Genomic DNA, 14,270 nt, shown 5'->3' on the forward strand with positions numbered 1-14,270 from the left:
ATAATGAGTCAACTTTAAATAGTAACTAGTTAATAACAGACAGTTCAGTTACTATTTCTTAAATGCAACTAGTTAAAAAATACTTACATGTAAAAGAAAACTTTTTTATTATTTGTACCTTTTAATAGAAAATAACATTTTAATCAGCTTTCATACAAATGCTAAGTACAGTAGCAGATTTTGCTTTCATAGCATAAGCTCTCTTTTGCTAATAAAAGTTTTCCTAATCTGTCATTACTAGTACTGTATCTTAATTTAGTCCTTATTTTAGTAACATTGAAAATTCTCTCATACTCTGCATTACTATGCAGAATTTACAGGATGGCCAACATTATTCTAGACAGTTTCCATTACGTTAAAATTTCGGTGTCAATCCTAGCTAGTTTTATAACTTTACCAAACTTTTCTAGTTGTAAAATGCAAAACTGTGATCATAATTTATCAGTTGCAACATCAATATATATATAATTATAGAGTATATAACATACATTTACTTTTAAAAATATATCAGAAATGCAGCACTTTTTTATATAAAAGTAAACATTATACAAGACAAAGTTCTCGCTTACCTTTCCCGTCCTTCACCAACTACAACAATTCTCTGATTGTCTGGGGACCAAGACAGGTCTTTAATAGTTCCTGCAAAAGGTTGAAACTCATTCTTCAGAATGTGTTCTTTTTGAGTGGTATCCCATATGCGAATTTTCCCAGACAGGTCTAAATAAGAACAACAAGCAGAATTTTTTAATGCTAATTTACAATACTAAAAGTTTTAGAATATCATAGTTAACATTTTTAACTGTGCAAAAATTATACTTAAAGTGTTTAAAATTTGAAATATACAATGTAATAAAAAATATTTCTTGAGATAATATAAAATATATTTTCAGAAAAATAAAAGTGGTGAGTCACTTCTTTCATTATTCTTTTAATTCTTTAAAAAAGAATGTATTCCTGTTACATTAAAAACTATCAGATTACAATTTTGGAATATAAATATAACAGTAATAAAAAATCGCAGGCACCCCATAGCAATTCACATTATGCATTCACAGTAACTCTACATGTATAGAACATCTGCTTTTGATTTATGGCTTTTAAAACATCTTTCTAAAGTTCTTTTTTATTATTTAGACTTCCTTTTCAACCTCAACATGCAATAACTCAAACTAAATTATTAAAAGTGTTCATGAGAGGCACACAGTACAAAGTACTGTTATTATACCACATTATTCATTCACAGTAACTCTACACACATAGAACAACAGCTTTTGATTTATGCCTTTGAAAACACCTCTCTAGATGTTCCTTTTTATTTAGACTTCCTTTGCAACCTCAACATGCAATAAATCAAACTAAAATATTAAAAGCTTTCATGAGAGGCACTATCATAACAGTACAATATACTGCAATACTACCACAAAAATATTCCATAAGAAAAAATTCTAACAAATTAATAAATTTGACACAGATAATTTATTAGGGCTAATGGTTATTTGCCTAGGAAGAACAGTTTTGTGGAAGATTTTTTTCATATGACATGGCTTGTATTCGGAACTATTAACCTTCCAATTTGTTTCTCTAATTAATTCCTAATTTCATTCCTTTAGTGCAATTAGACAGTACTTCAGAACCTTTCTTCAAATCATATCAACAGCCTTGAGGTGGGCACACCATCATGAAAACTGGTAATTGGCATCACTGATAACCATGTCTCTAATGCAACCACCTTGATAGAACACAAAATCATTTGGAGCTCAATGTGATCATCTCCAGGAGAAAATACTTCACATATGTGTATATAAATAGTTCTACAAAAAAATTATATATGAACATATATCAAGTTTGGTATGTCAAAAAATAAATGATTTTAGAGATAAAGATTGCAACTGGTACCCCATACAATAATGGCTCCCCTTACAGACTAGAAACACTTTTGCTTTTAGCACTTTGCTAAAAATCAATGTTTTTATTTAACTATTTCTTGGTGAGTTTTACACAATAAAAGTAAAAATAAAGAGAAATTTGGAAACAAATTTTTTTATCTAGAAAATTACAATAAAATTTTAATATGTCACATTAAATAAAACATCTTTAGTACCTGCAGATGCTATGTAAAATCCACTTGGAGAGTATTTTGCCACAGTAGTCTGAACAGAATGCTCAGTATAAATATCAGATATTAAAGGGTCCTAAGGAAACAAGAAAATTACTCAGACACAAAAATGTAATTGCAATAAATGAGCATGTCACCTTAAAATTTAATAATTAAAATATGATGCTTATTTGAAATTCATTTTCATAAAAGAATGCATTTCCAGGAATAGTAGTGGTCCTTTAAAATGCACTTAGCTTCTTTTAATAAAGGTTAAAATTACTAACATAGCATCTAACAAAATTTAAATAATACAAGATAATTTATATATCACTAATCCTGAACATAAAAAAAAAAAAAGAAAAGAAAGAAAGAAAGAAAGAAATTTAACCACAGTTAAATCACAAAGTAAAATTAAAACAAAAGTAAATAATATATAAGTGCAATAACCAACTGAAGCTTCTTAAAATTTTGGCTATTTTTCCCCCCTTCATTTTTATATCTTGATATTTATTGAATTCAATGCAACGAACTTCAAATTACAAACTGCTCAATTACATATGCATAATAAACTATAACAGTCAATTTTAAAGATTTCAAAATTCTGTTCTCATAAAAGTACTTTATAAACTTAATAAACTCTCCACCTTGTAAAAGTAGTGCTTTACACCTCTTATATTTCTATCACCTTTTTCAGTACTCTTCAGGTGGTATAAGAAAGAAATCTGAACAAGAATTTTCTTTCGCAAAAACAAGTGAAAAAAAAAAGCAAATCTTTCATCATATGTTCCATCCAGTGATAGTGAAAATTATGTTTTATTTGTTCATGAGATTTACATTGGTTCAATAGGATGTTTCCATCCTGTGCAACTAATTGTAGATGTGTTAGCCTGAACTGTCAAACATATCATATTCGTTTACATCAGCATTAGCATAACACACCTGGTTTAACACTGAGGTAGGGTGACAGGCAGGCAGATAAGCTACAGAGGTGTCATGACATTAATTTTGTCTTTTGTCTTATATATCCCTATCATTAGAACTTTCTACTACCAAATCTCCAATGGCTCAGCTTAACATACCATCATCCCTTCCACCATGTCTAAGTGCTCAAGTACACTGGAAAGTGAAAACATTATTTCAATTTACACAGGATGCATATCATTCCTATCAGTCATAGGTAATAATTTATTTAGAAAAAGTTTTGGGAAGTCCTAGGTGGAAGGCCTAGGACAGCCCAAAATGTTTCCTACATAAGTTATTGCAACTGTTCTTCAATTCATGTACTTTGGCATACAAAAGATTTCAGAAAAAACTGAAATTAATAAATCCTGCTTGCATAAAATTGAAGGGGGTGACCAGTACTTCTACCTAACTTTCTAGAAAATGGTTTTGTATAGTGACAAATCTCAGTTTTGATTAAATGGTTGGATGGCAAACTCTAATAGTTATTTCGTAAGCAATTGAATCTGTGCCTAGTGCTCATACACTAGCAAATAAAAAAAAAATTGTTACTTGATGAAGGAATAAATCAGAAGCTTTATTGACTCCATTTGTTAAAGAAGTTCACTGAAGTATTTATCAGACAGCATTTTGCTTCTGGGCGGGGGGGGGGGAATTATTTAACAAGGAAATAAGATCATTAGGACTTGATCTTGGAGTGCTATAAAGGAAACACAAACAGCTATTTTAATGTAATCTTGGATGGTATGGTTATTAACAGAAAATGATGGCTAGTCCGAAACAAAAGCTATCAATCTGACTGCCCTATACAGTTTTGCTGTAAGTGTACTTATAGCCCTTTTATCTTTTCCCGTCCTTGAAGATGTAATATCAGTCGATCCCAGTAATGCACTTTAGCAATGTTTTCGGTAATGAGAGGGATAAACGCAGAATGAGTTTGGTCATATTTCCCATTGAATTCTTAATTAACCAGAAAGTACCTGACCATTTGGAATAAAATAGCTACTACATTTACTTACATATTTTGTCCCATAGTTTTTTCAGCATATGTTTCAGAAACTTGTGATAAAATGCACGCACAAATAGGAAATTATTTTGTATAAGTAAAACGAATATTACTGAAATTGAAAAATGCTCTGAAATGCAACACATAATATTAGTGTGTCTATATGTGTACTTCTTAATGTGCTATGTTTATCATTAAAGACATTTCTTTAGAAATAGTATACACCTCATGCTTTTTCCCTCTTTGTTTTCACACAGTAAAATTACTACGATAAGGGAAGGAAATGTATGAGTAAATAAGGTATTATAATTTCTTCATTCTTCTCATAAGCAAGGCTGTCGTATGCGGAGGAAAAAGTAGAGGCTACTCAGTTTCCTTGTTAAAAATATCTTTACACTTGAATAAAAATAATTACTTTGATCTGCATTGTTTTTAGTTTTCTTAACTATATATGCTCACATGAGACAATCTCCAAAGTTAATGGCAACACAAAGTAAAATTGCAGTGTCAAATATTACCTCAAATTTTTGTTCTACATTCATATACAATCTCAGTCAAAAAAAAGTATTTTTACTAGCTAGAAGAATCATTTAATAATCTCAAAATTTAACACGTGAATGCCTCTTAGCCAGTTATGCAAAAGATAAAAAGTGTGCAGCAAATTAACATACAAAACAGTTATAAACTGCATTGAAAACATGCACTTCCAAATGCAAACACGGTACACAGCTGAATCACAGTATGAATTCAAACTAAAAATGCTTAAAAGGCATATTTAGTGACTGCACATTCAATTAAGCAACTTAAATAAAGGTCACATCCGTAGCTTCAGAGAAAACAGTCTAGTTATACAAAACAATCACAAAGCAAAAAGACTGAAATGATGATAGTTTTATTGCCAGCGATTGCAACTGTGCCTCATAATCATCATTAAGGTATCAAAAGAACCAAAATAAGAATATCTCAGAAGTATTGAGTAATCTCACAGCTCTGCATATGCACATGTGAATGATACATAGCAGACAGCTCTGCTATATGTCATTCAGACCATCTCACCTTTTTCTACTGAATAAGTAATATCAAGAAGTACTGCAGTAATAAGCCAGTGAGATATTAAATTATACTCTCATTGTCTTTTGCAAGTCTACCATTAACTCCTCGACAGCAATAAAGCTTACTGCAGGGTGCAGAGCTTGAAAATACTGCACTGGAATCACACTGTGTCCAATAAAGATTTACAGATTTTGCTTTCTTTTGATGATCACAGAATTTTTATGTGACAGAGGTCTGGCCAATGGCACTTACTCCATAAAATTGTAAAGCAGCATATATACTCATCGTCATAAAAATTTGTGTACCAAGAAATAATTGTGGGATCGTAACGAAACTTGGCATAAAGGTACATGTCGGATAGATATGCAAATGATTAGAAATGCAGCGTGATTGCGCATTGCATAATGCTAATAGAGAGCGTTGATCTTCGATCTTCTTGGAGTATAAAACAGGTAAGCAGAGCTTGTTTGAGTGTACTTAATCTTTTGCCAAGGAAACCCTGAGGTAGACATGCCAATTACGCCGCCATCGAAGCCAATATCAGCAGCTGTCCGAGTTCGAGAGGGGAAGAATCATCGAGATGATGGAAACTGAGTGGTCAGCTCGGCGAGTAGCTTGTCAGGTAGGCCGCTCAGATTTTACTGTGAGGAGGTGTTGGAACCAGTGGACAGAAGAGATGTCATTTACACAGCGACTAGGCTCAGGATGCCCTCAACAGATTAGTCATCGAGAAGACCGCCGCATCATACGACACACACACATAGAGCCCACTGCCTCATTGGCCACTATACACACACAGACAGCAGCTTCATTACGGGTCCCCGTGCCTTCCCAAACCATTGCAAGGTGCCTGGTTGAAGGTTGGTATCACAGCGCCCATTACGCATGCTGTTAATGATGCCTCTGTTTGAAGTGGTGCCATGCACGACAGGATTGGACTTTAACAGAATGGAATCAGGTCGTCTTCAACGACGAATCTAGATTCATTTTGCTTAATGATAACAACCGTGCTTTTATGTGGAGGCCCCGTGGTGAATGCCTCAATCCTGCCTTCGCTTTACAACGAAGCAGCACATATACACTCATTGCCATAAAAATTTGCGCACCAAGAAATAATTGTGGGATCGTAATCCTTCGCATTACAGCGACACACCATTCCCACAGTTGGAGTGATGGTATGGGGTGCCATTGCTTACGATACACGGCCACCCCTAATATTGATCCATGGTACAACTTTATATTTCTGCAGTTCTTTTAGATGCAGAATATTCTGGCACAGTGAATTTCATTATGATTGTATATAAAATATGGCAATTCAAAAACAAACCTGACTCCACAGCAGCTATTTCTGTGTCAAAAAAATTACCTGATTGATAATGCTCTGAAATGCAAATCAATAACTAATATCTTTTTAAATATAAAATAAATCAATAGATAATTATACTTACAGCAATGTCACGAATAATGACACTATGTCCATTAGTGTACAGAAACGTTTTCCCTTTTGGATCTCCACCTAATACCAAGGGCATTCCCCTCTGAGTTCGAGGAAGTGTAGCTAATACAGTGCCTACAATTCATAATATAAATATATTTATTAAAAATTCATGAAGTAAAAATAAATTCTTTTGGAGGAGTTAAAGCAGCAAGAACCAACATAATATTCACAAATGTGCAGGACTAGTTTCAACATTTTTAAATACAGAACCTTCTTCTTCAGTTGTAGAATTGCAAAGGACAAAAGAGAAGCCAGTGTCCAAGTGATAAGAATCAGAGGAAGTCAAGCTACTGGTGCCATCTATTGATGAAAATGAAAAATGCTAAATAATTTTCTTAAAAGCTGAAAGTAAAGACTGACTAGAATTGGGATCATTAACTACAAATGAAAGATATTTTACGAATGTGAAATGCTTCTAGAAAATCTAATTCAACAGAAGATGCTTTTTGAATAATTTTGACTTCAGAAAATGGAAGATATCATTTCTGACAAACACTGTTGGGTAACATAGGGTTTATTTATTTCTTTTAATGTTCCTTAATGCAAAATTTTTAACGCTGTCTTAGTTTGACCAATGTAAATTAGACTACATTAGCTATTTGCAATGCAAATTAAACTACACTGTCCTATAGATATTCCAGGAGTTCCTATCTGGCATGTGGTTCTTAAGTAGGAAACTGCAATTTTTACTGACAGAAGAAAAAATGACTCGAAAGTCAAATTTCTATAAAATGCATGCAGTTTTATAGTTAATCAATGGAAAAGAAAGAATGACAACAAAATTCTTCTCCTAAAACAAGATTGTGATTTTTGATGTGTCTCAACACATCAACCCCATCAAAACTCAACGCATCAAAAACTTCTTAATACGTCAAAACGCACTCTCTTGTTTTAGAAGATTTTTAAGAACTCTACTGTCATTCCTTTCTATTGATTAGCAATAAAATAGCGTGTATTTTGCAGAAATTCAAATTTGGGTTGTTTTCTCTTCTGTCAATAAAATTTCAGCTTTATAATTAAGGACCCCATACTAGATGTGAACTCCTAGGGTATATACAGGATTACTCGCCAATGTGGTTTAATTTACATTGGTCAAATTAAGGCAGTCTTAAAATTTCATGCTAAGAAATATGATGCATAAGTTAACAAAAAGGAGACACATTAAATCTTCTATTGCCCAAAAATGTTTGTCAGAAAATCACATCTTCCATTTTTCTGCAACCAAAATTATTCAAAAAACATCTTCCATTGGTGATTCTAGATTTTCTAAAGCAGTTTCACATTCATAAAAATCATTTCTAGTTAACAATTCCAATTCCAACCCATCTTTACCCTTAGGTTCTAAGGAAATTATTTCATGGTTGTTTTCATTTTTCATCAATAGATGCTGCCAGAAGCTGAAATTCCTCTCTCTCTCATTCTTATCGCCTCAGAACAACTGGCTTCTCTTTCATCATTGTACTTCTGCAGCAGCAGAACATTTTACATTTAAACCTTCAAAACTAGTCCTGCAAATTTATTAATATTACGCTAATTCTTGTTACTTTAACGCTTCTAAGACTCATTATTCGGCATGTTACTTTAACTCTTCTAATAATCATTATTCGGCATGTTACTTTGATTAAGTTCTTTTTATCAATATTACCACACAAACTGAATAAAATTACACAAAAACTTAACAGGTATTTTTTTTTTTTTTTTTTTACAATAAAATTTAAACAATATCCCTATATCAGTTTTAAACAACTTCTCAAATCTAATTCAAAGCAGAAAAAAGTCTCACCTATCTATTTAAACTATAGCTTCTACAGGGAATTATTCAAATAATGTTCTTTAACCCCTTAACTGGTCAGTTTTTTACCAGAAATGTTCATAAAAAAGCAATTTTTATTGCATATAACTGAATTCCAAACTTGTTATAAAAGAAAAATGAAAGAATTTTTTTAAGGTTTCATAATTAATGAATTTAAACATTTTTTTAATTTTATATATTTTTAACACTTATGCCCCTAAATGTTTGCTTTTTGCAATCACAGAGTACATGCAACAAAGACTGTATTACAGACCTCACGAACAATTACCTAAAAAAAAACTTACCCTATATTAAAAATTCATACTTTTCAATACTGTTTTCTTTGGAAGTCCTTTCTGTGTGGTACAGTTAGAAACATGGTGTTAGGCAAAATACTACATCACATTCAGGACAGAAATAGCGTGTTTCCTTTCGGATTCTCTTTCCATTTTCATTCCTTTGGGAACAGCAAACATTGTCTGGCAGGTCTTAGTTTCTTCTCTGTAGGAGCAATAACTTCTATGAAGTGTCTCTCTGTCAGTCTCAGAAGATTAGGCTCAGAACCAGGTTGTCCACATTTGAGATTCATTCCAGAATTATATGTCTCAATAATTCTGTCAACAAGATTAAGTCTGAACTGTAATTGTGTTTTTCTTCCTCCTTTCTTATAATAGATGACATATCACTTCCATATGGCAATATCAAAAATGTGAACAAAAAAATTTCTGTAATATTCCCCCCTTCTTTCTTGGTCCATGCAGTCTACTCCTCCCATTGTGTTATTATAATCCATAACAATTTTTGGTTTCTGTTTCATTTCAGAGCGGACTTGGATTTGTACCTTCTCACTATTGTGAAGTGTAGGCAGTAATGAAACATTTTTTTTTGTCCATTCATTTCATCACAGTAACTTTTCCTCTCTGAAATGCTATAATTTCTCCTTTTTTTAGTTTTTTCTTTTGCACTTCCTTTGGGACTTCTTTTCTGTTTAGGTTCAGAGTGCCATATGTATCTGTTCGACATGAAATTAATTTGTCAGGTAATTCCGGTGAAGAATAGTAATTATCGGTTGTACGACAGTATCCTTTATGGAGTAAAGGCTGCATCATTGTCATAACAACTTGTGAGGAAATACAAAGATTAGAAAACTCTGGGTTCAGAATCATGTCTTTACCTGTATATATTATTATAGAACACACATAACCAGAAATCGACTCACACGGCATTAAACATTTTATTCCGAATCTTGCTCTTTTTAGAGGAATAAATTGCTTCCACCCTAAGCTTCCTTTGAAAGCATACGGCTTTCACTATCGTTACATCACATTCTGGTGTCACCGCTGAACGAAACTTCATTCACATATTTATAAACTGGACATCATTTCACTCATTTTGGGCATTCGTGATTTTGAGCATCAAATACTGAATTATCTGAAAAATGCAAGTACCGTTGCAAAAGAAGAAATCGACGATGAGACATATTACCTTGAGAAAAAAAGGGTGTGTATGTGGAATGTCTTTTGCTCCAGTACTGATCAATTCCAGGCTTCTTTATAATTCCCTGGAGTATAGTCAGGGCAAAAAATATATGCATCTCTTCCACAGTTGTTTCTTCCCAAAATTTACTTCTTGAGAATTTTCCTGCAATGCTTGATTGGATGCACTGTTTCGCATATCTATTTGTTTGTTTCTTCTAAATTTTAGTCATCAGAGAAGAATCAACAAAAGTTTCATAAAACTGTAGCTCATCGAAAGTATCATCAAATTGCACATTTACTACGGCTGGGATACCAGTAAAATTAAACTGGGAACACGGGGGAGGTGAATTTTCCACATCAGTTTCGATAAAATTTCTAGCAGACATCAAATCTTCATCGGAGCTGAACTCAGTACATGAGTCAGCTGAAGAATAATCCAGAATATTACAAGACAGTTCTGAATTTGTATCAAAATCATCAGAAACATCTAACAATAAAGTATTATCATCAATTATATCATCCATAACTGAGACGTTTTGAATTCACAACCAGAAAACCGTGCAACAAAAACATCAAGAACAAACAATGACAAGTATTTCAGACTTCGGTAACAAAGGAAAAAACCAGTTTGAATACTTTTCAATGACATGGACCAGCTGTGTCATCTGTTGAAATATGTTAACACTAAAGACTCTCTCACACTCAATTAAAAATACAGGCGAATCAAAACAAGAAAGCTCAAATCAAAGCAAAAAAAAATAAATAAATAAATATGCTGTATGGGCAATTCAGATGTGGCCAAATATTAGTAACCCATATACTGTACGGGCAAACCAGTTAAGGGGTTAAACAGCAGCATAGTATAACAAGTTCTGATTCCTGTATTTTTATTAGTCTTTTAATCTTGAATAAATATTATTTTATGTGCCTACGCAGTCTAAATTTCACATCTACTGATTCATTATTCACAGCTTGATACATGTAGTCCAATAACTACATGCTTTTTCCCCTTCTAATTAAAGAAAGACATTAACAGTTCACATGTTACAAAATGTAGCCTACAATAGGACAATCTTATTTTCTGACACCAACATGTTTGTATCATACCAGCTTTTTAAAAAAACTCAGTCTCTATTTTAAATGCTAAATGCTTTGTTCACGTTTTCTTACATAATGCGTCCTTTGAGCTACATAATGAATAATTAAAATAAACCTATCTCATTTAACAGCCTGCCTAATTATCCCGAGTTATCCCGGGTTCGTATATATTGCAGTTAATTATTAGCCCGAGAAAACTCGGGCGAAGCAGAATTTTACTCAGTCTGGAGAAAATGAAAGGAAATATTGAGCTTTTATTGGCAGTTTGCCAAGTTTTGTTGGTTTCGCAGTTCTTTTGGCAGGACTGGTCACGTATTTTCCCTACTGTCTAGTATATGTCACCTTGCATTGAAAAACAAAATAATGGCAATGATGCAAGATAGCGAAAGCGCTGATTTTTCAGATAGTGATCATAACCTCAAGGCATTTTCCAAAAGTTACTCCTGCTACTGAAAAAAAATCAAATCCAATGAAACAGTGTTCTCTGTGCTTCCATAAAAGAGATTCCAGATGTAAGCCAGTAAGAAAAGAGACCAGATACCAATGCATAGAATGTCAGGTATCACTTTGTGTTGTCCCTTTTTTAAAAAACTATCATATGACGACTAATATTTAATTTTTTTTATTTAACTTGCCTGAGATAACTCGGGATAGTAAACTAATATTAAAACTAAATGCTTTTACACCTGTAAAAAATTAAAAATTCAACTTAAAACCTATATACAGTCAAAATTCGTTAATTCGGACACCCATAATCCGCAATGATCTATAATCCGGACCTCAAAGCTACAAACTTTCTGCATATGCGTCGCGTTCACGCATGGGCACAGGCGTTTACGAGTGCGCATAAGACCTTTACGGCTGCGAATAAGTTTGTGCGCATGCGTGTTTAATGTGTAACGGACGGTATAAGCTAAGCTAAAATTATCTAATTCAGTTAATGTTGCAGATTGCGTTGTTCCTTAACCTTCGAATTGGATCCGGCTTATTATTTTTTGCAGACTGTTAGATCAATTTCATAAAACTAAGCTTGAATTTTCGATTATGTCAAATAGAATTTCCGATATATATTTACGAATATGTAATTTGTATCTACAAAGCGAAAGTATGTTTCGAAATCCGAAATCTGTTTATCAATTTCACGCCGCGGATTGGAAGTTGATCTGGCAGCACTATCCTTATCTTCAGGGCAGATGTTTTTATTTTATTTGGCTTATAATTCCTTACTAAGTGTAGTATTTCATCTCGATGTACTCCGTCTTTGATATGATTTAAATCAAGTTCCTCGTCATTATAATTCGCTTCCGATAGTGAAGAGAGTCACCCAGAGGTTATTGAAAACGAAAACATTTCGATTGACAAATTAGTCGGTATTCTCAACACAGCGATTATAGGACTTGAACAGCGGAACTTTGTAACTAAACAAGAAATTATGTCTGTTTAATAGAATTAAAGAGAAAGTATTATCACATGAAACAAAGCAACTTACATTGAAAGAAATGTTTAATGAAGTAAACAAATAAATATTAAGCTTTTTCTTTTTGTAAATTTTGATAGGTACTTACGTATTAACGCAACCAGGCCAAAATTCGCATAAATTGCGAAATTTGGCGACCCTACTTACGGCAACCCTACGTGTTATACGTAGTTTTGTAAAAAGAGCATTTGGAGATTCACAAAATTTTCCTGCATTTTCGTGCAAATTTTTGTAATTTATGAGAAAATAGCAGTGTACATGGATAAAGTCAAGAGTGTGCGCAATGCCATTTTTGTGCAATTCTGGGATGTTTTTTTTAAGTAAAAATAAGTCGACGTGTACATGGTCATGGCGAATACGGTTTTCAATCAGTGCTAAAAGCAATAGCCAAAAGATTTCCGCCGAAAAAATAATTCTGCAACTTATTCAAATTCGAAACCGGAAGGGTTTAATTGCTATTTTATATTTTAAAACAAAATAATATAAAAAACTGTATTAAAAATTATCTGTAATTAATAAATGTACATTTTCTTTCTATTCATACTTTTTTACTCAAACTTACAAATAGCGCCAACCTGGTTGCGGTAATACATAAGTACCTTTTGATATCCTTTAGATCGTAATTGTTCTTTATTTCATAAATTACGGTTTCATATTTTTAATTTTGTAATTTCTGCATGCCATCTTACCAGATTTAAACCGATGATCTATAATCCAGAATCGCTGAAGTCCCGACGAGTCCGGATTAACGACTTTTGACTGTATTTTGTTTTGTTTCGTTTCCTTCTATTTAATAATAAAATTTAAAAATGTGATGATTTTTTAAAATTTGTAAGGGAAGCGGTTAATTCCTATTAATTAGGGCTTCTCAAAATGTTTCACAGAATGAAGAATTTGTTGAACAATAGAATAACGCTTCATCACAAACATAATAATAGTATCGTTATATGTGTATAGGTTCATAATTGCTTGAATGCACACAAAACTAATGATAGCTCGATAAAAATAATTTTACCAAAGAAACAGTATAGCTCTGGAACTTTCAACAAAAATACTTATACAGTGCTTCTCGGTATGATATAGCACAATCAGTTGCTACCACTTCAAACTACTTAGAATATCAAACACAATGGAATACAGCATGCCTCTAAAGAGCAAAGCTGGTATGGAGATATTTCAGTACTCTAAAGTCAAGTCTGAATTAAACTAAACTCTTCCATCTTATACAGTTTTCTCCCAGCCACTGAGGATAGAGTGCCTTAGATTTCCTGGAATTACTGGAAGGCATATACAGTTATGTCTAAGGACCAGATACAGTTACTGTCATGCATAGAGATCAATTAAAGTTATTCAATTACAGCATCAAGTACAGTTATACAAGGACTGGACCAAAACGTCGACATTTGGCAAAAGTTGGCAACAAAAATTAGTTGCTGAAAACCATCGCCACCTTGGCAATAGCTCACCAATTTAACGAGATAGCCATTTATTTCAATGTTAAACAGACTTGCCCCTGTAATCTTATTTTTCCAGTAGAGTTTCACTCTCTTCATACTTTCATGTTACACTACAAATGGTATTACACAAATGGAAATTAAGTTTATAAAAATGACTAATCATAAACTCTTGAAATCATTAGACAAAAATAACACATAAAACAAATGCTTTAAAACTGTTTCATTACTACATTATCCCATCTCTTTCCTAAAGTATGAAAATACTATTTCCTAATTCACATTAACTAATACTTTGTATAAATCCTGAGTTAATAAATTATTGCTGTGCTTTGTAATAGCGCTTTTTTGTTTGT

The 14,270-nt window shown here is 32.7% G+C and overlaps 1 protein-coding gene across 1 annotated transcript in view; it reads right to left on the reverse strand.

Annotated features, from left to right (window-relative positions):
* Window positions 1-14,270, reverse strand: part of flr (actin-interacting protein 1 flr) — a 66,703-nt gene that overhangs the window by 41,961 nt on the left and 10,472 nt on the right. Inside the window, exons 2-4 of the mRNA XM_035377317.2 lie at window positions 6,566-6,687; window positions 2,102-2,192; window positions 570-717 (exon numbers count right to left, since the gene is read on the reverse strand). Coding sequence (XP_035233208.1) covers window positions 570-717; window positions 2,102-2,192; window positions 6,566-6,687 — 361 coding nt within the window. The remainder of the gene's footprint in view (window positions 1-569; window positions 718-2,101; window positions 2,193-6,565; window positions 6,688-14,270) is intronic.

The sequence above is a fragment of the Stegodyphus dumicola genome, chromosome X1 (assembly GCF_044657685.1).
Source record: "Stegodyphus dumicola isolate Sdum_Otavi_A_Nest chromosome X1, ASM4465768v1".
In the NCBI taxonomy this organism is placed as follows: domain Eukaryota; kingdom Metazoa; phylum Arthropoda; class Arachnida; order Araneae; family Eresidae; genus Stegodyphus; species Stegodyphus dumicola.